Genomic DNA, 24,337 nt, shown 5'->3' with positions numbered 1-24,337 from the left:
TTTTCTTTCTCTACAGATATATACTTCTTCTTCTTCTTCTTTCAGTTTTGAAACAACACATTCCATTCTTAAATTAGTTTTTTCTATTGTTAATGCTACTTTTAGTGAAATGGAAACCGCATAGAGTGAAAGAAAAGTGATTTCTTTGAAAGACAATGCACATTCTTTTAAGATAAAAATGAAGTGGGGCTACATAAGCTAGCTAGCTGTCACGATCCGATTTTTGGACCCGTGACCGGCAACTAGGGAATGGGTAGGTTAAGGCTACCAAAACCGTAGTAAGCCTAATTAATCGACAATTCAAAAAAAAAAATATATATATATATATATATATATATACTATTAAAACAACCCAATATTTCATTCACAAATCTCCAGTTGGATACTAGTAGACATTCCATAACTTGTTACAAACCAAATTTAAACATAATATACCATGTACACTATTGCGGGTAGTCTAAAATTTTAAATAGTTCAAAATGAAAAAAATAGAAATTAATTACAATAGGCTCAAAGGAGAAGGAAGTCGAGTTGTCAAGAGGAAGACGACAGAAAATCTAGCTGTCACTTGAAAAATTTAAAATTGAGACTATCAGCCTCGAGAGTGAGTTAAAATCATATAATCCTATAATGAATACAACCTTCTCAATAGAATCTTTATTTAATTAAAATAACATATCATATTATATTAACACATGTGTTAATGCCATGATTCAGAAAAGTACAATTTAAACATTTATGGGACAAGTACCTCAGCAGAACTTTAACCCCAATGCTAGCAGCCTTTCGGTTCTCTTATTCTAATAGGATTAGCTCCTAGAGAGTGAAGCTCAAACAGGATCCTTAAATCCAGTCTAGTCATTTGATTCCCAAATAAGTCAATGACCAGAGAGCAATGCTCGACTAAGGACCTTCTCCTGGCAGTCAAATTTTCAAAGCCATGAGTTACAGAACCGTGTCGACGTCGAAAATAATTCTTTTTACATACCATTCCGATTAATATTAATATCGAGATACATAGTTCCGATGTAAACCATCGTGTGGCATGTTCAATTAAAATCTCATTACCTCAAGTTACAATTATAGCACACATGAAAATTATATGTAATAATAATAATAATAATAATAATAATAATAATAAAAGATAAAGATAATAGCTAATAATAATAATAATAATAATAATAATAATAATAATAATAATAATAATAAATAAAAATAAGAATATCGAGAATAACGAAAATAAAATTTATAATAATTATATTTCTAGCATTCTGATAATTATTAATCAAATAAAATTTATAATAATTATATTTCTAGCATTTTGATAATTATTAATCAAATAAAATTAATAATAATAATAATCATAATACTTATAAACCCATTAACATTGCATTTAATTTAAACATGACATAAGTGCAGTTGACTATATGACTTTAACTCACAGTTCTGCCGTGCTCTGTAGTCTGCTCCTACGCCTCGGGTGGAGCTGGTTGGATGGACGGATTATCTATTCACAAAAATAACTCAGTTAATAAGATGTTCTTAATTTTTCCTAGACTGAGTTCTAGATTAGACTGCCTAAGAAATTCCGACTCGTAAATTCTAACGAAAATTTAGTAGCACCTCTCTTAAAATATGGACGTTTATCCCCCGTATAACGGATCCAGAACCTGCTAGAAACACTTTAAATATTTCATAATTATTTAATGGAAGTCGGGCTACCAAAACTGTATTTTTTTCTCCGACTCCGCAACATACCACAAATCATAATTAATTACAGGCAGTCCGTCATTAATATTTATTTCACAAGCAATCCACACACAAATTTTATGGTATTTAAACTAATCAAACACAACTACATCTACCATAAAATAGGATAATAATTAATCATACGAATTAATTTGTAATATTTACATCTAAGTCATAATTAATTAAATCTAGTTAAATTAAATTATTTATAATTGATAATTAATAAAAATAATATATTCTAAAATTATAAAATAATTTTTAAAGTCCGGAAAAAATTATACCGAGCCGAAAATCTAAAATTCTACGAGTACGGAAAACATCAGGGTTCGAAAGGTGGTACCACTAACGGTGTCAAATTTCGAATTCGGAAACGCCTACGTGAAGCTTGTGTCGTGGGGAGTCAAAAAATGCAACTACTTTTGCTGAAAACTCGCCAGAAGCCATCGGATCAAGCCAAAAGTCTCGGCTCCGGCATGATCACATAACTAATGCTATCTAGCAAGGGATAATGCGGCGAAGCTCTCTCAATCGGGGTTTTCACAGGCGGGAGCTTATTTCTCGGATTCACATTGAGGCTCTGACGCCCCGTTTCTCCAAATTTCCGCAACAAGCGGAGAGAAAGAAAGGAAGCTACGAGGAAGGAAGAAGTTGCCAGCTACTACGAAGGAAGCAGTTCTGTACGGATGGAGAGAGGACTGCAAGGGATGGAGGAGGTGAGGGAGAGGTATAAGGAGGAGAGAGGAAGAAGAAAAAGAGAAAGAGGAAGAAAGAAATGTTTTCTTTCCTTTATTTATTATTATTATTATTATTATTATTATTATTTTATTTTAGAGTATTACACTAGCTATAGAAATGTGGAATTTTTTAAATGTATTTCAATAATGTTCTTCAAAAGCTGTGACCTTGCTTCCATTTCATTTTTTTTGTTCGAGGAAGTTATATTTTAGCTGCACAATTTGCTCTTGAAAAAGTTTCATTCATAGCAACTCATTATATTATTGGGTGCAAAAACAGAGAGAATGACGACTATACAGAGTTAAAACTATATGTAACATAATCTTTTTCTTAAAAAAGATAAAAAGATAGAAAAATGTTTCTTTTTTAACATATAAAGATGTTTTTTAGGTGATTTTATCTTTGGTATAAAACTGAATATAACTTGAGATAAGCTCCAGCCAGCAGGAAATGTGGAGTAAGAGAGTGAGAAAATCAGACGGTAGTCAAATCGAAGGGAAAGATTGGGTAGTATTTTTGAGCTAGAGTGAGGAAAGCGCAGTGCATGGTGGTTTTGGGAGATGGAAGTAACTGATGATTGGAAGTGCAGGTGGGCTTGGAGAGAGGTTTTTTGGACACGTTCTTAATTGGTAAAATTTGAAAGCAAATAGCAGGATGAGAAGAGAAAGAAAAAAGTAAGAAATTGGGGTCTTCCATGCTTGCCTTCTTGATTGAATTCTGAAGTGAATTTATGGAAAACATTTTATTTACACTGTTTTTTCTTCTTTTAAAAAAAATAGAAGTCTAAACACAAGTCAACCTGCTCTTTCTTGACCAGGTGCTAGGAAATGTTTTGCCTTGGATCATAATTTAATAACTACAAGACACGCATTATTATAGTATCCATCTTACTACTGATATACTTAATGATTAAAAATTATTAAATATTAGATACACTAATTTATTAAATTTACAAAAATGGAAATTTATAAATAATATATAATTAATGTACTCGAAGTTTATAAATTTGAAATTAATAAGTCATTGTATAAAATTATATTTTATAAAAGTACAAACTAAATATTTAACTTTCAATCTAACAAGTGACTTCCATGTAAAAGTTATATTCTAAAATAATTACATATTAACTATAATTTTTAATATAAAATATAATTTCATTATTTTCATTACTATATATTAATTCTTTAATTTAATTATATCTATAATGTTACACAATTAAAAATAATGCTATAGCTAAAGTTACACAATTTAATAAATAAATTTATTGATTTTTTATTGATGTTTAGTTGATATATGATTGATTTCATGATTGTATAATTGATGTGTGGTTGATTTTAAAAAAGAAAATAAAAATTTAAATTAATATTTTTGGTCTCTACTTTAATTTCTTTCCGTCGTTAAAAAGATTTTTTTTGTAATGAACCTATAACCGAGATAAGAAGGAATTCATTATCTAATCCATATTTGTTTATATTTTAATTTTATTTATTGATTTTTATTGATTTTTTATTTATTTGATATTTTTTTATAATTGAAAAATTTTATTGAATTTTGGTTGATGTTTAGTTGATATGTAATTAATTTATGACTTGTATGATTGATGTTTAGTTAAATGTTTGGTTAATTTCCATATCTATGAAGAATTGTCTTTAATTTTTTTTCTTGAGGATATCAATATTTTTTTTCTTTTTTTCTCTGATCTCTGTTATTTAACTTTTTTATATAAAAGAAAAAATATTATTATCTTGAGTTTTTCTTAAAATTTATTGGATTTTGCTCTCTATTAGTCCTAATGAGTGTATAGCATCTATTTCTTTTTTTCTTTTTACTTTTGAATTTCTACTAAATTTCTTTGTTTTAGCAAAATACTAATTTATGTCACAATTATTATTTTATCTGCATACTTCGTAGGATCATAGTTTTATTTTATTTATATCTTATTTTATTTATTACTATAGATAATATTTGATCGATCTAAATTGTATATAGATATTTAAGGGTATTTTAGAGCGTTAATGATTTGTTTCTATATATAATATGGTATAAAGATGTGTTTTACCTCACTTTAGTTTTTCTTGTCTAAATTCAGGAAATAATGCAAAAGTGAGAATTTGAGTTTAAAAACTAATGGGGCGTTAATGGGATTCTCTACTATTAAGTCGAGAAATCGGAACGAGACCGTAGGCTATTAATAGTTTGAGCTCTAGCTTAGAATCGGACATGTGGGCTATTAAAAGTTTGGGCCTAGCTTAATTCATTAAGGCCCAAAAATGAAAGTTTAAATAATTATTATGTAATTAGTAGATAATTATCATTTGAGTAGTTTAGTTTGTTTAGGACAATAAAGGGATAAACTAAAGGAGTTGTTTCGGGAGGAAAGAACTCTGAAAAAAGAAAATCTCTACAAGGAGTAGAGGTGAATTAGAAGAGGGACTTCACTTCGACTCATCACAGGGAAGACAAGGGTCTATCTATTCTCTCGCTGGTAAAAGTCTGGAGTAATTCAATTAATCTTTGACATCTTACTAGCTTGCGTGGATCACTCTTGGAAGAATCGGAGAAGCTTTTCGAAGACGTGGAGAAAAAGGATCAATCTTCTTCATTCCTTGAAGAGCCCTTTGAACTTTAAGGGAGTTTTAATTTTATATTTTATGAATCTTAAGTCTTTCTATTTAATTACAATAATTGTTGGATTGAGTATGTTAGGCTAAGTCTCATAAGTGTTTAGTTTGATTTTTTACTTATGTTTGAACCTTATATATTTTGAGTTTAATGAATGATTTCTTTTCCTTCATATGTTCATTAGTTTCATATATTATTATTGATTGATCATCATATCAATTCAATAGTAATATGTGTTATGAAAATCTTTAGGTTAAAATTATTAGAGACATCATCTTTACTTTAATCTATGTTGGTTAAGAAACCTAAGTTGCATCATTAGCTTGAGTAACTTAGGGAAAAGGCACATCACCATCTCATTTGTTAAATTAGGGCTTAAGAGAATTAAGGGGATTACTAAGTAAAAGCTAGACTAAATACTATTTTATCATATAGTTCATATTAATCATTCTAGTTGCATATTTATTTTTTGGTTATTTAATTTCTTTTATTAAACTAAGATCATTCTCAAAATATCGGCTTAGAGCGTTTATATTTACTTTCAGTAATTTGTGTGATAGTTGGTCTTTATGATATATGCTCTACAATTCCTTGTGAGATCGACCTCGTGGTGAGCTTACCCGAACTACCATTCGGTTCGTACACTTGCGAGTACTTATTTAGACACATAAAGTTTTTGGCGCCGTTGCCGGCGAACTGTATCAATATTATATTGATTAATTGTCAAATATCGTTTCTTGTAATTTTTTGTGTGTGTTGCATGTTATTTATTTCTGTTTTATTTTTTATTAATTATGTTTTAAGTTTTTTCTGAAGTTTTTCCTTTGATTTTGTATGCCTAGCAGGAAAATGAGATCAGGTGATTCATCAACTCAAAATCCTTATAAGTTGAGATCAACTGTTAAAAAAGCAGAAGGAGACCAAGAGATAAAGAGTGAGTTTGTACCTCCAAGAGGAATTGAATTTGAAAAAAAGTGTAATACCCCGAATTTTTTTTATATATTTAATAATGAGTTTTTATTTAAGTTAATTTTAGCTTTATTTTTATTCGGTTTAATTGGAATGATTTAAATACAAATTTTGAATGTTCATGTTAGATAAATAAATGAGTTATTTTCTATACCCAATTAGTTTGATTTTTAAGGAGTAATTAAGTAAACTATTTGAGAAATGATTATATTTTGGTTATTCAAATTTTTCCAAATGCATATTTATATAAGTAAAATTATATATTTGAAATTTATTTTGGAATAAGGATTGAAAGTATAATGTTATTTTTATGGGGTTTTAATGGAAATTGTGAGCTTGGTATTTTTGTAAATAAATATATGCTCTGGTGCCAGGGTATTTTTGTAATTGTGTATTTTCAATAATTCGGATTTGGCCCAAATTAATTAGTTAAGGGCTTAATTGAAAGGCTAAAAAGAAGTTTGGGGTTAAATTGGAATTCTGCAGGATGAAATTGTAAGTAATTAAGAAAGTTGAGGGACTAAATTGTAATAAGGAAAGTTTGGGGCCTAATGTCGATATTGAAAGGAAAGAAAATCGAGGGAAGAAGAGAGGAGAAGAAGAGAGCTTCAGAGTGGCGCGCTGAGAAGAAGAAAGGGTAACGTGCAGCGCTTGGTGGGATCAGACTTGGCGCGCGATTTACCTGCCGACGCGTAAGAGACAAGAAGACTATCACATGGCCACACAAGAATGTGTCGCCAGCTTCTCTTCTAGCCACTACGACTGCCGAATCAAGGGCGGCAAGCTTCAAGCCAAGCAAGCAGTTATATAGCTCGTGTTTGGCAGTGGCGTAGTGGCGTCTCCTCACGAGCGTCATGATCAGATGTATCCCTTTTCGAGTATCCCGAGAGCATCTTAGGCGTACTGACCCATCGTGAAATCGCCGAGATCCGAAATCTCTCCGAGATGATCGTCGATCGAAAAGGTCGAAGAGTGGATCCATCACGCTTGCAGAGTCTCGCCGTGGACCGATCGCCACTGACTTATGTAATAGCAGAAGCCCCAATTATCTTTGGCAGTTAATTTTAGAATTCTTGGTTTAATGGTTTAATTTGTCTATTGGATTAATTGGTATTTGACTCTAATCATCTCCCTGCCATTATCGCCCGCAGTTTTCAGGGGCGGTTTGAACGAGTTTGGGGACGACTGAACGACTCGGTTGTTTAAATTGGCAGATTTCGTTTTTCCGGCCGTCGAATTTTTTACGGGGTATGTTCGTTTTGCCTGGATCTCGGATTTAGAGAATTCTCAGTCGAGTCGGATGCCCCCTATGACTAGGTCTGATGATGGATTCAATGATCGAGTTTCAAATGATTTCGAGAGTCCGTGATTGATTAGGTTTATTCGCCGCTCGGCCTTAGGCACCTCATGAGTCGCAATTCAATTCTATTCTATGAGTTAAAGTCATTTAAATCATGCACTACTTCTCATAAGTCTCATGGATATTTTGGAAGTTTATGCATAATATGGTTGAAGTATTAGTGATTATTAATTATTGAAAATAATTGAAAATATATATAATATAAATATTAGTTAAGTAGTATTATAATATATACGATATTATTATTATTCTCACCCTATTATTATCCTAAATTTTATCCCTTTATTTCGATATGTGTTGAATGATTTCATTAGACAATGATATTTATTAAATGTGGTGATTGCAATTTGGTAAATGTGGTGCAGAACATGTGATGCTTTGAGAATCATGAGACCATGGCGACCCAGATCCGCAGAATAGTAATGATCATGGACATGTAATAAGATTTTTTATGGGTTCGTCAGTCGTCTGCCGGTGTTGTGTGTAAATTCCTGGGCGAGAGATAAGGTCCCCCAGTCGAGCATTGCCTCTCCGGGTAGGCTTATTTGGATAGCAAGCGACGGGCGGAGGTAAGGGTCAGCATTCCCTTGCATGATTTTTTAGGATAGAGGGATGGCTACTAGATTTCTTGATTATTTCTTGACGGCTGGCGGTGAGTAAGGGTCCTCGGGTCGGCCTTTGCCGCTCAATCTGGTGCCAGTCTTGGGTATTAAGAGAGGATGTCGCTAGAATTTTAGGGGTTGGTGTTACTTCATATGAGCCACTCGTCCGTAAAGTAAAATATATTTATTTATTTATTTATTTAATTGGTAATGGTATGATTATAATATGGATTGTATTTCGATGCATGGTTGATTTATTGATTCGAATGATTAATATTTTACGTGAAGAAAGTAATAGGGTATGATTATAGTATGATTGGTATTTATGTGCATGGTTTGATATACTGATTTGAATAATAATCTATGTTTTGAGAAGATGTAGTCGCTTATTATTTGATTTTAACTTCACCTTCTCCAGTTCCAAGTCCTCTGACTTCTTATTGTTGAATTCTTCATCACGGATGTGTTTAGTATGTAAATTGGTAAATCTTAGATTCTCCGCGCAGTGTAATAGTAGATGTATGCTTGTAAATTTCTCGAGAGTTTCGGGTCTCGCCCTAGTTGTTTTTCCACACGAGATATGGTAATATAATCATAATAATATTAATTTATTAATTTGAGATGAGATTTGTTTTTTCATGCTGAGTGTCGTGAGGCTTACTGGGCTGGCTGCCACGCTAGCATTTAATGCCAGCCTTGGGTCGGTTGAACAAAAAGTCGAATAATGTTGGAAGAGAGGCTGTCGTGTGATCAAAGAAGTCATGAGCGTGGGCCATGCCAGCCAAATGAGGACTATAATCGACAGGTACTCTACAGTTTAAGCATGCATCTGAACTATGAGCTTAAGAACATCCATTTTAACATGCTTCCGTCATTTTATGGTATGCCTAGTGAGGACGCATTGACATTCATTAGAGAGTTCTATGCTATAGTTCACACATTCCCATTATCTGGACTTAATGAAGATCAATTAAAGATGAGATGTTTCCCTTACTCATTAAAAGATAAAGCAAAGGCTTGGTTAATGACCTTGCCTCCTAATTCTTTGAGAACTTGGGATGAAGTTTATCAAAAATTTATGAGTAAATTTTACTCACATCAAAAGAACAAAGAATTAAGGGCTGAGATTTCCAATTTTTATCAAGAGGATATTGAATCCTTTCACGAAGCATGGGACCGCTTCAAATCACTTTTACTACGACGCCCACACCATGGATACCCACTTCCTGTTACTAACCAATCATTTTATGATGGTTTAACACGACAATACCAATGTATGGTTGATAATGCAGCTGGGGGCGCTATGCTAGAAAGAACTGTTGATGAGGTTTATGACATCTTTGAGATGTTAGGAGCCAATTCACAATAAAAGAGTGTGAGAACAAAAAGAGTAGGAGTGAATGAAGTTGTATATAATAATGAGATGGCTATACAAATAGCCGAATTAACTAAACCAGTTAAGATTCTTGCTTCAACTAAGAATGTACAAAGCAATGAGGTATGCGGTATATGTGGTGTTTATGGTCATGGTGCTAATGTTTGTTCGTCTTATGATACTTATGCAGGAGATGATTATGAACAGGTTAACTTGATGGAATCTTATCAATCTAGACAACCTAGGAATAATCCATACTCCAACACTTATAATCCAGGATGGAGGAATCATCCAAATTTCTCCTCGAGAAATAACGATCATAACCTACCACAAATACTGAGGAACCAAAACTAGCCCCAGTATCAGAATCAAGAGCCTCAATACCCTAGAAACCAAAACCTTCCATTCCCTAATCAAGGACAAGCCCCTTAAAGAAAACCAAGTTTGGAGGAAACACTCCAATCCTTTATGACGGCTACCCATGACAGAATGGAGAGGAATGAGAAGAAAACTGATTCCATAGAAGCTTCAGTAAAGCGATTGAAAATTCAAATTGGGCAAATTGCTGAAGCGGTACAAGAAAATAAGAAAAGAAAATTGCCAAGTCAACCTGAGCAAGCTAAAGCAACCACTGTTCTTAAGGATGGTGAGTTATTTGATAATAATGTTAAAAATCTAATTGAAAAAGATTCTTCTTACGCAGGTACATCAAAAGAAGGTGGACTAGTTGATGTAGAGATAACTGAAGGAGGTTTACAAAAAGAAGGAAGAATAGAGCCCAATCTTAGGCAGAAAGAGAAAGACAATGAGGCATTTTCAGGCCCTGAATTTCATAAGGCAGCTGAGCCTTATAAGCCTCCTATTCCGTTCCCTAACAGATTGAAAGAAAGCAAACAGGATAAGCAATTTTCTGAAATTTTTGATATGCTTTCTAAAGTTAACATTAATTTGCCCTTGTTGGATGTGATCAGGAACATGCCAGCTTATGCTAAGTTCTTTAAGGAACTGAATTCCAACAAGAGGAGATATGGGAACAATGAAAAAGTTATGGTGTCTGAAACAGCAAGTGCAGTTCTCCAACAACAGTTACCTCCTAAGATGAAAGACCCTGGGAGCTTTACTGTTGATATTACAATGGGGGACAAAAAGGTTGCTAAAGCCATGTTGGATTTGGGAGCAAGCATCAATTTGATGCCATATTCAACATATGCACAACTTGGCTTAGAAGAATTGAAGTCAACCACCATGTCTCTACAACTAGCTGATAGGTCAATTAAATATCCAAGAGGCATAGTGGAGGACTTGCTGATTTAGGTAGGAAAACTGATAATCCCTGTTGACTTTGTGGTTCTAGACATGGAAGGTACATTAGCAAGGGATAAGGAGTAAACAATACTTCTTGGTAGACCTTTCATGGCAACTACCAAGACAGTTATTGACGTGCACAATGGGAAGCTGACTATGCCAGTCTTGGGAGAGACTGTAGAATTTAAAGAGTTTGATTCTTTGACTATATCTCCTAGTACTTCAATTGATGAATGTTCATATGTTGATTGCATGGATTATTTTGTTTATGAAACATATTTACAAGATAAGGATGATAAGTTAGAAGTTGCATTAACATTGGAAAAGCATGAAAAATGTTTAGATGAAGAAGTCTTAGACTTACATGATAAGTTAGATGAAGCTATTCCAGTGTTACCTGATGAAAGCACTATTGAACCTTTAGATTCACCCATTGAAAGCAAATCAGAAATTATTGATGAACCACCTAAGGTTGATCTTAAGGAGTTGCCTAACATACTTAAATATGTCTTCTTAGGAGAAAAGAATACATATCCAGTGATCATAGCCTCTGATCTTTCTCCTTTAAAGGAAGGGGCAACCATTAGAGAATTGAAAAGGCTTAAAAAAGCTATTGGGTGGGGAATTTCTAATATTGAGGGGATCAGTCCAACAATGTGTATGCATAAAATTATCTTAGAAGACAATTTTAAAGCGATTAGAGATACACAACGACGACTTAATCCCAATATGAAAGAAGTAGTAAAAAAGGAAGTTCAAAAGTTATTAAATGAGGGTATTATATACCCTATAGCTGATAGTAATTGGGTAAGCCCTGTTCATGTAGTGCCTAAAAAGTCAGGCATAACAGTTATTAAAAATTAAAAAGGGGAGTTAGTCCCCACAAAAATGACAACGGGGTGGAGAATGCGTATTGATTATAGAAAGTTAAATGCCGCAACAAAGAAGGATCATTTTCCTCTTCCTTTTATTGATCAAATATTATAGCGTTTAGCAGGACATGAATTTTATTGTCTTCTTGATGGACTTTCAGGATATTACCAGGTACCCATTGCACCTGAAGATCAAGAAATGACAACTTTCACATGTCCCTTTGGAACTTTTGCATTTAGAAGGATGCCTTTTGGGCTATGCAACGCTCCAGCAACATTCCAAAGATGTATGCTTTCTATTTTCTCTGACATGTTAGAAGACTGCATCGAGGTATTTATGGATGATTTCTCAGTTTTTGGTTCATCATTTAATGCATGTCTAGGTAATCTGACTCGTGTACTTGAGAGATGCATTGAATGTAACTTAACATTGAGTTGAGAAAAGAGTCATTTCATGGTTAAACAAGGAATTGTGCTAGGACATGTTGTTTCTAGTAAAGGTATTGAAGTAAACCATGCAAAAATTGATTTAATTGCCAAATTGCCCCCACCTACTTCAGTAAAGGGCATTAGAAGTTTTCTTGGCCATGCAGGATTTTATAAGCGTTTTATTAAAGACTTTTCTAAAATTGCTCGTCCTTTAACTGAATTGCTGGCTAAAGATGTTAACTTTATTTTTAATGATGCATTCTTATCTGCTTTTAACATCTTGAAAGAAAGATTAACTAGTGCACCGGTTATTGTGGCACCTGATTGGTCTCTTCCCTTTGAAATCATGTGTGATGCATCTGATTATGCTATAGGAGCGGTCTTGGGCCAAAGAGTTGATAAAGTGTTACATGTAATATATTATGCTAGCAAAACTCTTGATGATTCTCAAGTAAACTATTCGACAACTGAAAAAGAATTTCTAGCTTTTGTATATTCACTAGACAAATTTAGATCTTACTTGGTGGGATCTAAAGTCATTGTTCTTTCAGATCATGCAGCTTTGAGATATCTTCTAACTAAGCCTAATGCTAAACCACGGCTTATTAGGTGGGTGCTCTTATTACAAGAGTTTGATATAGAGATAAAAGATAAAAAAGGGAGTGAAAATGTAGTAGCAGATCACCTTTCAAGGTTGATTTCTAATTTTGATAACCTTGGTTCTAAAAAAGTAATTAATGAGACTTTTCCTGATGAACAATTATTTGTAGTAAGTCATGAGCCATGGTATGCTGACATTATTAACTATTTGGCATGTGGTGTTATGAGAACTGACTTAACTTGGCAGGAAAAGAAGCGATTTCTATCAGGATGTAGGCATTATTATTGGGATGACCCTTATTTGTTTAAACATTATTCTGATCAAATGATTAGAAGATGTGTTCCTGAAGATGAGCAACAAAGCATTTTGGCCTTTTGCCATAAAATGCATTGTGGGGGTCACTTTGGTGGTAAGAAAACAGCCTACAAGGTTCTGCAATCAGGTTTCTTCTAGCCTTCGTTATTTAAAGATGCTCATATATTTTGTGCTAAATGTGATAAATGCCAAAGAAGTGGAAGTATAAGCAAACAAACTGAAATGCCTCAGACTTTTAATCTGGTGGTGGAACTATTTGATGTATGGGGTATCAATTTTATAGGGCCATTTCCACCTTCTCATGGTTAGGAGTATATACTTGTTGTTGTTGATTATGTGTCTAAATGGGTAGAACCAATAGCTACACGAACTAATGACGCTAAGATAGTATGCAAATTCGTAAAAGATAATATTTTTAGTAGATTTGGAACACCTAGAGCAATCATTAGTGACAGGGGAACACATTTTTGCAACAAGGCATTTAGCGCCTTACTAAAGAAATATGGAGTAACCCATAGAGTTGCAACACCTTATCACCCACAAACATCGGGACAAGTGGAAGTGAGCAATAGATAAATTAAGTCAATACTCAAGAAATCAGTGCGCCCATCTAGAAAAGATTGGGCTATGCACTTGAATAATGCCTTGTAGGCATATCGAACGGCTTATAAAACACCGATTGGAATGAGTCCTTATAGATTAGTATACGGCAAAGCGTGCCATTTACAGGTCAAATTAGAACATAAAGCATATTGAGCTACTAAGGAGTTTAATATGGACTTAACTAAAGCAGGTGAAGAGCGTTTGTTGCATCTAAATGAGTTAGAAGAAATGCGTAGTGAGACATATGAGAATACCAAGCTATACAAAGAAAGAACCAAGAAGCAGCATGATAAGAGTTTACTTCGTAAATCTTTTGTCCCTGGAATGAAAGTATTATTATTTAACTCACGCTTTAAACTTTTTCCAGGAAAGCTTAGATCCAGATGGAACGGACCCTTTGAAGTAATAACGGTTTTCAATCATGGTGCGGTGGAATTACGTAACATTAAGACCCAAGAACAATTCAAAGTTAATGGCCATTGCTTAAAGCCATACTATGAAGGGAAGACCTATGGACATGAAGTGGAGTGCATGGAAGCACCTCCAATTTAAAATAACTTTTGTCAATGTCTAGCTATAGACAATAAATTTAACACTTGTATATTACATATTTTCTATTTTTACTATTTTAGTTTTCAAATTAAAGTATTTTCTCGCTTTATTTTTAGGAACCTGCAAGAGATTCAACTGTCCGAGCACGTGCATGATCATCAACTACAAGAAAAGAGCATCATGTGGTAACACTTAATTTACTAGTCGATATTGTGCTTCAAGTATTTATAAGATTATATGCATTATATAAAGCTCAATTAGTTAGGATTTGAGTATCCTTGCAATGCTTGTCTTTAGTTAGGAATTTAATCGTAATCTAGTCAAGTCATCCTTGCTAGCTTAGTTTTTTCTATTAGTATTTGATACAATTCTATTTTCTTGAAAAAAAATAAATTCCGTGGACATGATGCTCCATGAGGTGCTGCTGCGATCACACCGAAGAAGGCACAGCGATGTCTCTCCGGCGTCAAGCAGGCACGACTCAGCAAGCACCCGTGAGCCGCAGATGCTCCCGCTGAAAGGATAGCGAACAGCGACCTACATCCCACGACAAGTGCCATGAGCCACGGAGTCGCCACGAGGCGTCTGCGGGTACTGAGCCATTACACCACCGCGAGCCACGGATGCCTGATGCCCTCTGAGGTTCTTAGCCTCACGCACGACGCGACCTCGAGGAGCATCCCGCCATGCATGGGAGGTGCGGAACCCTAAAAAAAAAAGATTAAAAAAAAAGGGGAGTGAGCAACTTTAATTTGAAATACATTAGGACTCCAAAAGTTATTCATCTCCCACCAAAACAACAAAAAGAATTTTATTTAAATTCAAAAACACACCTTTCCAAAACCCTAACACTCACATAGAACTCTATTCTTTTCTCTCCCTTCCTCCATTAACACAACCTCATATTTTCTCTCTCCTCATTTTTCTCTCTCTATACAAAAAACCTCAATTTTTCTTTCAAAACTTCAAAATCTTTACCCACCAATCCTTATTCTACCCGTCCCATAGGTAAATAATGGCCCCAAAGAAGAGAACAAGAAAGGAAAAGGGGAAAAAGATAGTCTCAAGCTCTCATGAAGAAGAACAAAGCTTAAAAGCAACTTATGGAGCTCCTTTTGATCTTTATTCCCATGAAGAGGGCAATCGATTACTTAGCCTTGCTTCAAGAGAGCAAGTTTCATGTAAGTTCTTGGATGCTCCCTCTCTAGTTAAGTTAAATATTTTTGAGAGAATGATGACACTCTTGGATAGATTAGGATGGAAGGATTTTGCCTTTAACTCATTGCCATCATATAATGAATTAACTTTAGAGTTTTTCACAACTCTACATTGTGATCCTTCTAAGGACAAGGAGTTTAAGGTAAGATTGTTTGGGCATAACTATACTGTTACTATTGATGCAATTGTTCAAGCTTTCAGTTTAAAGAAATGAGGTATTTGTGAGCAACATCATAAGTTTGATTTGGGTAAGTTTTGGAAAAAACTAACGGGTCAAGACAAATATGATATTAATAACATGCCAAATAATATCTTCAATGATCATTGTTATTTGCTTATTTCAAAATTCATGTATGGAGGCATCTTTGGTAGGAAAGAGACAAATAAGGTGACGAAGCAAGAACTAAACATTCTATGGTGTTTGGATACCCATAAATCTATTTCTTCGGCATACTTTATTATGCAAAGTTTACTAAGGACACCGGCTAGACCTAAGAATTGTATCGGGTTAGGACATATTGTTACAGGGTTGGCTACGTATCTTTATAGTTTTGATACGGAGTCTTCTCCATATGAGGCATTACCCTCCGTGGGCAATTTAGATACTAATGCATTGATTAGAACTAATTTGGTAAATTGTCGTGGTGGTCCTCTTACTTTTAAGCACGGATCGAGTGGAGGTAGTAGTAGTGTGGCTAGAGATGAGCCACCAAGATATGATATGGAGGAAGAATTGGATAGTGAAGAAAGTAAAGGGCAAGAATGGGGTAATCAAGGTTGGCACCAAGTTTTAACTCAACTTCAAGTGATGAACACCAACCTTAACCAATGGCTTGATGCCTTTGATTCTCGATTGGCTAATGTGGAGAAGAGTCAACGTCGACAAGCATACAAACTCGATTGCTACTTCAAATCCGTCGACTTTGATGCTCTTTCACCACCATCATCCCCGCCTCATCATTGATTCTAGTTTTGTACTAAGTTCTTTTTGGTTTGTTTTAGGATTTAGCTATCTAGTTACCATACGGCATTTGCTTTGATATTTTTAGCTATCTTAGGATTTCCATGCTTTATAACTATTTAGGATTTCTGTTGCATTTATTTTGTAATAATAACTTTTAAATTCTGTTTTATTTATGATATTTTATTTTAAGCTAATTAGTTCTTATCAATGATGATTCTCTAAAGCTTGTTTAAGGTTTATACGGGATGATGATTACTTATGGCCAGTGGTGATTAATGACACTCCAATTTCTAAAGGAAGTACTCTATCTTTTTCTCTTTTATGTGTTCTTTTTATGATTAAGACATTGAGGGCAATATCTAAAATAAGTGTGTGTGGGGGGGGGGGGGGAGATTTAGAGTAATTCTGTTATATATGCCAAGTATTTAGTAGCTTTTGATTAATTTTTTGTAAAAAATTTTATACTCAGCTTTTTATTATTATTCTACACTAAAGAATCAATGAAAGAATGCTATTATGATATATCTTTGAGTTCTTGAATTAATTTATAAGCACATATGAATGTGAACTCATGAGTTGATTGCACTTAAATGATCAAGTGTTCATCGTTTGCATAAGAACATGATTAGTAGTTTGGCAACATTTGACATGGGTATGATTAGAAGTGTATGATTTAAGTTATTATTTCCTTGTTATTATTATGGTTTACCTATGTTTGTGGGAAATAATATGGGTAAGTTAAAAGCTCTAAGTTAATAATTCTACTCCGCTAGTTTTAGTTGCTGAGTAACCGGGAGTCTTTATTACCAATGTTGATTTTCGCGTAAAAAGACAATTGAAATTATGAGTATGCAAAGCATCTTGATTTTTGATTTGTTGAGTAACCAGGTGCATTCATTACCCATGTTTGTATTTGCGTAAAAAGGCATAACATATCAAGAAAGAAAGAAACCCCAAGTATCGAGTAAATCTAAAGGGTAAAAAGAAAAGAAAATTCAAGAAAAAAGAGCTTGCAAAGCAAGTGAAAAATGTAAATGCCTATTGATCGCTATTTGAACATTAAGGTTTTCCTTCTTGAATAAGGTTATCATAATTTGGGTTATGCATTATAATTATATTCATTGATAATGAGTTAAGCTATTTGTTGTGAACATGTGTAAATGATGAATACTTGAATCTTTTGACTAACTATGATTGAGTTAACAACCTTTTTAGAAAAATTCTTACGATTCAAGTTTTCTTTGATTTGCATAATTTATGCATTAGTGAGATTCTTTTGAATAGTACTTTGGAGCTGAGTACGAATTGCTTTATTGAATTTTTGCAACGATTGATTCTTAAGTTATTATTTACTTGAGGACAAGTAAAAGTTCAAGTGTGGGGGTATTTGATCGATCTAAATTATATATAGATATTTAAGGGTATTTTAGAGCGTTAATGATTTGTTTCTATATATAATATGGTATAAAGATGTGTTTTATCTCACTTTAGTTTTTCTTGTCTAAATTCAGAAAATAATGCAAAAGAGGAGAATTTGAGTTTAAAACGCACTAATAAGCGTTAAATGGACTGCGGCTATTAAAGGCTCGAGAATCAGACACGTGGGCTATTAATAGTTTGGGCCTAGCTTAGAATCAGACATGTGGGCTATTAAAAGTTTGGGCCTAGCTTAATTCATTAAGGCCCAAAAAGGAAAGTTTAAATAATTATTATGTAATTAGTAGATAGTTATCATTTGAGTAGTTTAGTTTGTTTAGGACAATAAAGGGATAAACTAAAGGAGTTGTTTGGGGAGGAAAGAACTCTGAAAAAAGAGAATCTCTACAAGGAGTAGAGGTGAATTAGAAGAGGGACTTCGTCGACTACTGAATATGGGGAAGACAAGGGTTCTATTCTTGGCAGAAAATTCTAGAGTAATTCAATTAATCTTTGACATCTTACTAGCTTGCATGGATCACTCTTGGAAGAATCGGAGAAGCTTTTCGAAGACGTGGAGAAAGATGATCAATCTTCTTCATTCCTTGAAGAGCCCTTTGAACTTTGAGGGAGTTTTAATTTTCTGTTTTATGAATCTTAAGTCTTTCTATTTAATTACAATGATTGTTGGATTGAGTATGTTAGGCTAAGTCTCATAAGTGTTTAGTTTGGTTTTTTACTTATGTTTGAACCTTATATATTTTGAGTTTAATGAATGATTTCTTTTCCTTCATATGTTCATTAGTTTCATCTATTATTATTGATTGACCATCATATCAATTCAATAGTAATATGTGTTATGAAAATCTTTAGGTTAAAAGTATTAGAGACATCATCTTTACTTTAATCTATGTTGGTTAAGAAACCTAAGTTGCATCATTAGCTTAAGTAACTTAGGGAAAAGGCACATCACCATCTCATTTGTTAAATTAGGGCTTAAGGGAATTAAGGGGATTACTAAGTAAAAGCTAGACTAAATACTATTTTATCATATAGTTCATATTAATCATTCTAGTTGCATATTTATTTTTTGGTTATTTAATTTCTTTTATTAAACTAAGATCATTCTCAAAACATCGACTTAGAGTGTTTATATTTACTTTCAGTAATTTGTGTAATAGTTGGTCTTTATGATATATGCTCTACAATTTCTCGTGAGATCGACCTCGTGGTGAGCTTACCCGAACTACCATTCGGTTCGTACACTTGCGAGTACTTATTTAGACACATCGATATTATATGATATTAGTTAATATTAATTATATGAAATGGACCAAATTGTTCGAAAGTAGTTTAAAAAATAAAATGACATGAAGATGTGTGCCTAAAAGATTGCGAACTGAAGTTCAATTTGGCCACTAACCTTATCATCTAGGCCTAATTTAATCCTTTTCTAAATTTATGATTTTTTTAGCTCACACCTTTATATATTTAGTTCAAATTAACCCTATTTTGAAAAAAAAAATGAAAGAATGAGAGTCACTCTCTCTTAAAAATTAAAAAATAATTAAAAAATTAATGATAATATTTAAAAAATATTTTATAATTTTAGTAAAATTAATATAACTAAGCAATGAATAGTTATTACTATTATTATTCTTCCTGAAAGCGCTCTTATCTCCAAAAATTAAATAATTTGATTAAAAAAGAAAATAAGCGATATCGTACATTGCTGAAATTACAGGTAACAATCATACATTATAAAACTAGTTACGTATTTTAATCCATATTCCTCGATAATCTAGTAGGATAGATATTCTATATTTTATGATTTAGGATTTAAATATTAAATATTAAAAAAATATTTCCAACACTGTTTCGTTGAGGTTTATGATACTTCAAATTCTTTCGTAAAACTAATAATATCACACCATACGCACAGTTCTTCAGCTATATGTACACAAATGAACACAAACGAAAAAATGGAAAAAAAAAAGAAAAGAAAGAAATCAAACAAAGATGGAAAGAAGTATTCTTTAAAATACTTCAACTTAAAAGAAGATTTTAAGTTGGAGTATCACTCTTCATATAACATTTAAAAGAATAAATTAGGAAAAGATATCTTTTACCCCACACACATACACCTGCTGTCCATATGGAGGAACAATTTACAAAGCTTAATCTCTGCTTTTGGTTCAAATAGCTCATGAGAACCTCATAAAAGATGACAACCATACAATCCCATTTGGTACTCATTAATGCATTATCGTTAAAAGAATAAATTACTTTATATATATAAGCTTTTCAAAATACAAAGTAGAATGATGGTATGTAATAAAATTTTGTTTTATGAAAGAAAATATATTTAAAATAATTATTAAAATATTTTTTTCATTTAAAAGTTTTTATTAATGATGAAAGGCTAATGATTTTTTAAACATGTTAATAACAACATTTGTAAGTTAAGTACGTAATAATATTGATTTTCTCATAATAAGATTATTAGAGACTCAAATTGAAAATGATACAGAAGACTTGGTTGCAAATGATTATCTTTAGCAAAAGAAATTAATAAGTTTATCGTCAATTTATTTATATTAGCAACAATATAATTACGGTCCTCACAAATAATGTAGTTATTAATGTAGTTCTTATAAGGACAAATATTTAATTGCCATTATATGAATTAATATCAAAATTCCTTACTAAAATAATATTACTTTCTACCATATCTTAGTAGTAGAGGCGACCCTTTTCATGGTTATATCAACTAAGCCAACTAATTATAAGAATATAGTTGAAGCTTTTGGGATAATCGATCTTAAATGATCATCTTTAGTGATATAAATTAATAAGTTACTATAAGAAGTTATAAATACTATCAATAAAATTGAATATTGCAATTGTTGTGGAAAAAACAATATTCTGTTGTTATTAAAATGATGCCAGACATTTTCATAGAAAAAATAATATCCACAAAACTCACTTTTAAGTTAATTAATTACGATAATATCACTTTTGTCCTAAATTGTGACTGAATTCTTTCAGCCGTAGCTACGATTGGTCTAAAAGAGTATGTCATCTTGTAGTGTCTAGTCATGGTAGCAGTCCAGAAATACAAAAGCTGGACTATCAGAACGGTGGACGCCTAAAAGCATAATCTGCAGGCCGATCTGCTGCAAAATTAGCTCCCCAATACGTGGGCTTAATTTCACAAATTACTATAAAGAAGACAAGTGGAATATAACAGCAAGATTATCAAATTCAGCGCTGAATAACAAAAAATTTCATGTGTGAACTTATGTTTACTCCATAATATATAAATCGTTAATTTAAATTTATATATATATTACTATAATTATAAATTTATTTTATAATTGAATATATAAAATTAATTTGACTAATTTAAAGGGTTTGAAGTTTATATTCTTTTCATATGTTTTCACTAATACTTCACTTTTCTTATTTTACAGTTAAAAGTAAAAATAATAAAAAAATTTTACATGCATGTCAATCATTAGATTAAAATTATTTTTGAGATAATAATAAATTTATTTTACAAAATAGTATTTATATAGATTTTTGTGAATGATAAAATATTATTTTAAAAATTTTAATATTAGTTGTATATGTTAATTGAGGTAGAAAGATCTCCTTTATTTAGTATTAGATAATTAGAAATCTAGTTCTGTTATATAAAAGCTCTAATTTTATCCTACTAACTTAGATATCCGGATACGCAATTTTAATTGATTAAAACAAGCATAAATTACGTACCCCCTTTATCTGTTTGTCAGAATGCTTGCTTCCAGAAGTTGGAAGAATTCAGTTACGAAATTATTTGGGACTAAATTAAGTCAAGAACGTAACTACATCTACACTTCTTCGGCTTTAAATACAAAGAAATTAGCGGAATAAGAAGGCATCAGAAAAATAAAAAAGAATTAGAGGAACAAGAAAGAAACCAACCAAAAAATGAAAGAAAAAGTATTCTTTTCATGGGTTATGATTCTTTGTGTTGTGAGAATAAATGCACAAGGGGAGTACTACACTGAAACCACACCTGCTATGGCTATGGAGGACAAGATGACCAAATTATGTTTCTTTTATCATAGTGTTTTTGGTGGCAAGAACCCTAATGTGGTTCCAATAGCACAACCCAAGGTAATCCGGAATGACACCGCCTTACTCCCATTTGGTACTCTTGTAGCTGTTAATAATGCTATGAGAGTAGGCATTGAGCCAACCTCAAAAATTATAGGCCGTGCGAAAGGTCTCACTTTAGGTGTTAGCCAAAAAGATGAGTTCACAATATTTGGTACTTGCAGGGATCATGGGTTCATTACAGGCAAGTTCAGTGGAAGCTCATTTGTCCTGTGCTCAAGAAATCCCATTGTAGAACCAGAATACGAGCATGCTGTTATTGGTGGGAGAGAAAAGTTGAGGATGGCTACAGGTTTTGCTAAGGTTCAAACGATATTTTTCAATATTACAATTGGTTATCGTGTTCAAAAGTATGAAGTGACCTTGTTTCATTACTGAAGGAAAGGTTTCGTTTCCTCTGCCTATATCCACTAATATGAAATTATGTAATTTATGTGTTGATGATTTAATAATATTATATACATAGTATTTTAACTGTTATTTCTCTTGATGTTAAGTAATTCTATCAATTTTAGAGTTTGAGGGATGAAAGCTCTCCTACTTCGTTTATTGCGAATTCAATTCTATAAACGATACATGATACTACTATAGGAAATTTAACTAATTAAGTGGCTAGTTCAAGTTATTTTGCTATTGATTCGATCCAAGCTCAAATCTATACTTATTCATTCATTTATCTCTAACCTTAATCAATCAATTCAATTTTTTTATATTGGTAATAGTTATTTGAGAGCATTTTTATATAAGTAAAATGTATTTTTTAAGTCTTTAAAACTTCTTTTAATTTTGTTAAGCCTTTTAATTTTGATTTTTATTTTCATTAAGGACCTTTGGATTCTTAATGAAAGCAAAAAATAACAATGTAAAAGTTTGATAAAATAAATAGAAGTCTCATAAAATATATATAAATAGTCTTTAATTCAAGCAAAAATAATAGTAAAAGAGTTCAATAAAATAAATAAAAATTTAAGAGTTCTCTTTGAAGAAAATTGAATGCCGAGCATACCATGTCTTTAGGAACACGAACCATTGTAGTTAATGCGCCTAAAATTGACCTTTTAATCGGATTTTTATGAATTCATAAGCTCCCTTAACAGTTTGTTTAGATCTTCAAATGATATCACAAGAATTAATTATAAAATAACAATAAGTATTGCAAATAAATAAGCTAAAAAACTTGTATTTGATTTGCTATAAATTTGCATTAAACAAACTCTATTTGAAATGAATATAACAAGATAATTAGAAATAAATAGTTTGGTGGAAACTAAAAATATTTGCAGAGTTTTGAGTGGTTGATTTTTTACAATCTTTGTTGTTGATGTTGATTGTTGGCTCATCTCTTCCTCAGTTTGCTTATACTTTTATAAGGATCCCTGTATTTTCTTGGGGATCTTCTGTGCTTTGTACCTGTAGAGCCTCATTATTTCCTTTACTTGCGGAGTCGAAATACAAAGTAGAGATAAGTGCTGCATAACTTTTTCCACCTCTTCCTACATATGCTAAATTTCTTAACCATTTGCTTTGGTTACTAACTAGTTAATTAATCATTATGGGCTTGCAATCCTGAGCCTCCATTTTATTTCTATTGAATCCAAAAATTATTTTTAGGCCAAACAATTGCCTTCACATATAAGCTTGGCCTATGGGCCAAGGCTATATATATATTGTTGGCCTTTGACTTATTAAGAAGGGAGGGGTTGAATTGGTGTTTGGAAGGTTGATGGAAAATTTAAAATTTGCTTAAGAGATTAGATGGAGAGGAAAGGAAATCAACATAAAGAAGTAGAGTGGTTTTGCCAACTCTTTCCTTACATCCACTCCTCAAACTTGATTTGAGATTTTCACTATCAATGATCCTTTTACAGGTGCAAGATCAAATTTAAGTGTTGTACAAGCTCACACTCAAACTTATACAATAGGAGTTTTTCAAAGCTCACTCCCAAACTTAGCTTTTTGGCTCATACCATATCTTATAAGAGTTTTCTACCTAGGCTCACTCCCAAACCTTTTTTCAAGTGTTTTATGGTACACACTCAAACTCTTACAACAACCAAGACAATGGTAAAATGGTTATAAGAGGATAAAAAATTAGTAAGCAAAGGCTTGATACTTATGGAGGTTATTGATCATCTCTAAATAACCTGAGAGAATATTTATACCCTTAAAATTCCAAAGAGTCGCTATATTAAAACCTTAGGCTATCCTCTCTTATTTTTTTACTTTAGATAGTGTATTAATTGCACCGACAGATCAAGAATCGCAGTCGCGCTTCTTATTTCACTATCGCAATTTGGGAAATTCCTGCAACGGCTAGTATACATGGCAAATATAGCCATTGGCAGTCTCTAAAGGTCTAATTTTATAAAACTTTCGCAGTTCCATCTTTTCCTACGCAATCGCAAAATTAAGCCAAAACTCTATGTGCTGAAATTGTTCATTTTCGCAGTCGCATATTGAAAATCATGGTCGCACTTTTTCGCGGT

The 24,337-nt window shown here is 32.5% G+C and overlaps 3 protein-coding genes and 1 non-coding gene across 4 annotated transcripts; 3 read left to right on the top strand and 1 right to left on the bottom strand.

Moving 5' to 3' along the window:
• Positions 1 to 9,148: 9,148 nt before the first annotated feature.
• LOC112534576 lies at positions 9,149 to 9,256 on the bottom strand. The gene has a single exon (XR_003078864.1). It is a non-coding gene; the product is annotated as a small nucleolar RNA R71 (small nucleolar RNA).
• A 624-nt stretch (positions 9,257 to 9,880) lies between these two features.
• LOC107261125 lies at positions 9,881 to 10,726 on the top strand. Its single transcript, XM_048380380.1, has one exon. It carries the CDS (start codon positions 9,881 to 9,883, stop codon positions 10,724 to 10,726), a length of 846 nt encoding a protein of 281 aa, XP_048236337.1.
• A 2,982-nt stretch (positions 10,727 to 13,708) lies between these two features.
• LOC107261126 lies at positions 13,709 to 14,089 on the top strand. The gene has a single exon (XM_015718098.1). It carries the CDS (start codon positions 13,709 to 13,711, stop codon positions 14,087 to 14,089), a length of 381 nt encoding a protein of 126 aa, XP_015573584.1.
• A 7,414-nt stretch (positions 14,090 to 21,503) lies between these two features.
• On the top strand, positions 21,504 to 22,350 carry LOC8269271 (dirigent protein 4). Its single transcript, XM_002517254.3, has one exon. The coding sequence runs from the start codon at positions 21,663 to 21,665 to the stop codon at positions 22,227 to 22,229; it is 567 nt and encodes a 188-aa protein (XP_002517300.1). The 5' UTR covers positions 21,504 to 21,662; the 3' UTR covers positions 22,230 to 22,350.
• The last annotated feature ends 1,987 nt before the right edge of the window (positions 22,351 to 24,337 follow it).

The sequence above is a fragment of the Ricinus communis genome, chromosome 10 (genome assembly GCF_019578655.1).
Source record: "Ricinus communis isolate WT05 ecotype wild-type chromosome 10, ASM1957865v1, whole genome shotgun sequence".
NCBI lineage: Eukaryota > Viridiplantae > Streptophyta > Magnoliopsida > Malpighiales > Euphorbiaceae > Ricinus > Ricinus communis.
The sequence above is the reverse complement of the archived record's forward strand: the minus strand, read 5'-3'. Positions and strand labels throughout refer to the sequence as shown.

Coding starts and splice junctions, on each gene's coding strand:
- LOC107261125 (XM_048380380.1), top strand. CDS start 9,881: ATGACGGCTACCCATGACAGAATGGAGAGGAATGAGAAGAAAACTGAT.
- LOC107261126 (XM_015718098.1), top strand. CDS start 13,709: ATGGACTTAACTAAAGCAGGTGAAGAGCGTTTGTTGCATCTAAATGAG.
- LOC8269271 (XM_002517254.3), top strand. CDS start 21,663: ATGAAAGAAAAAGTATTCTTTTCATGGGTTATGATTCTTTGTGTTGTG.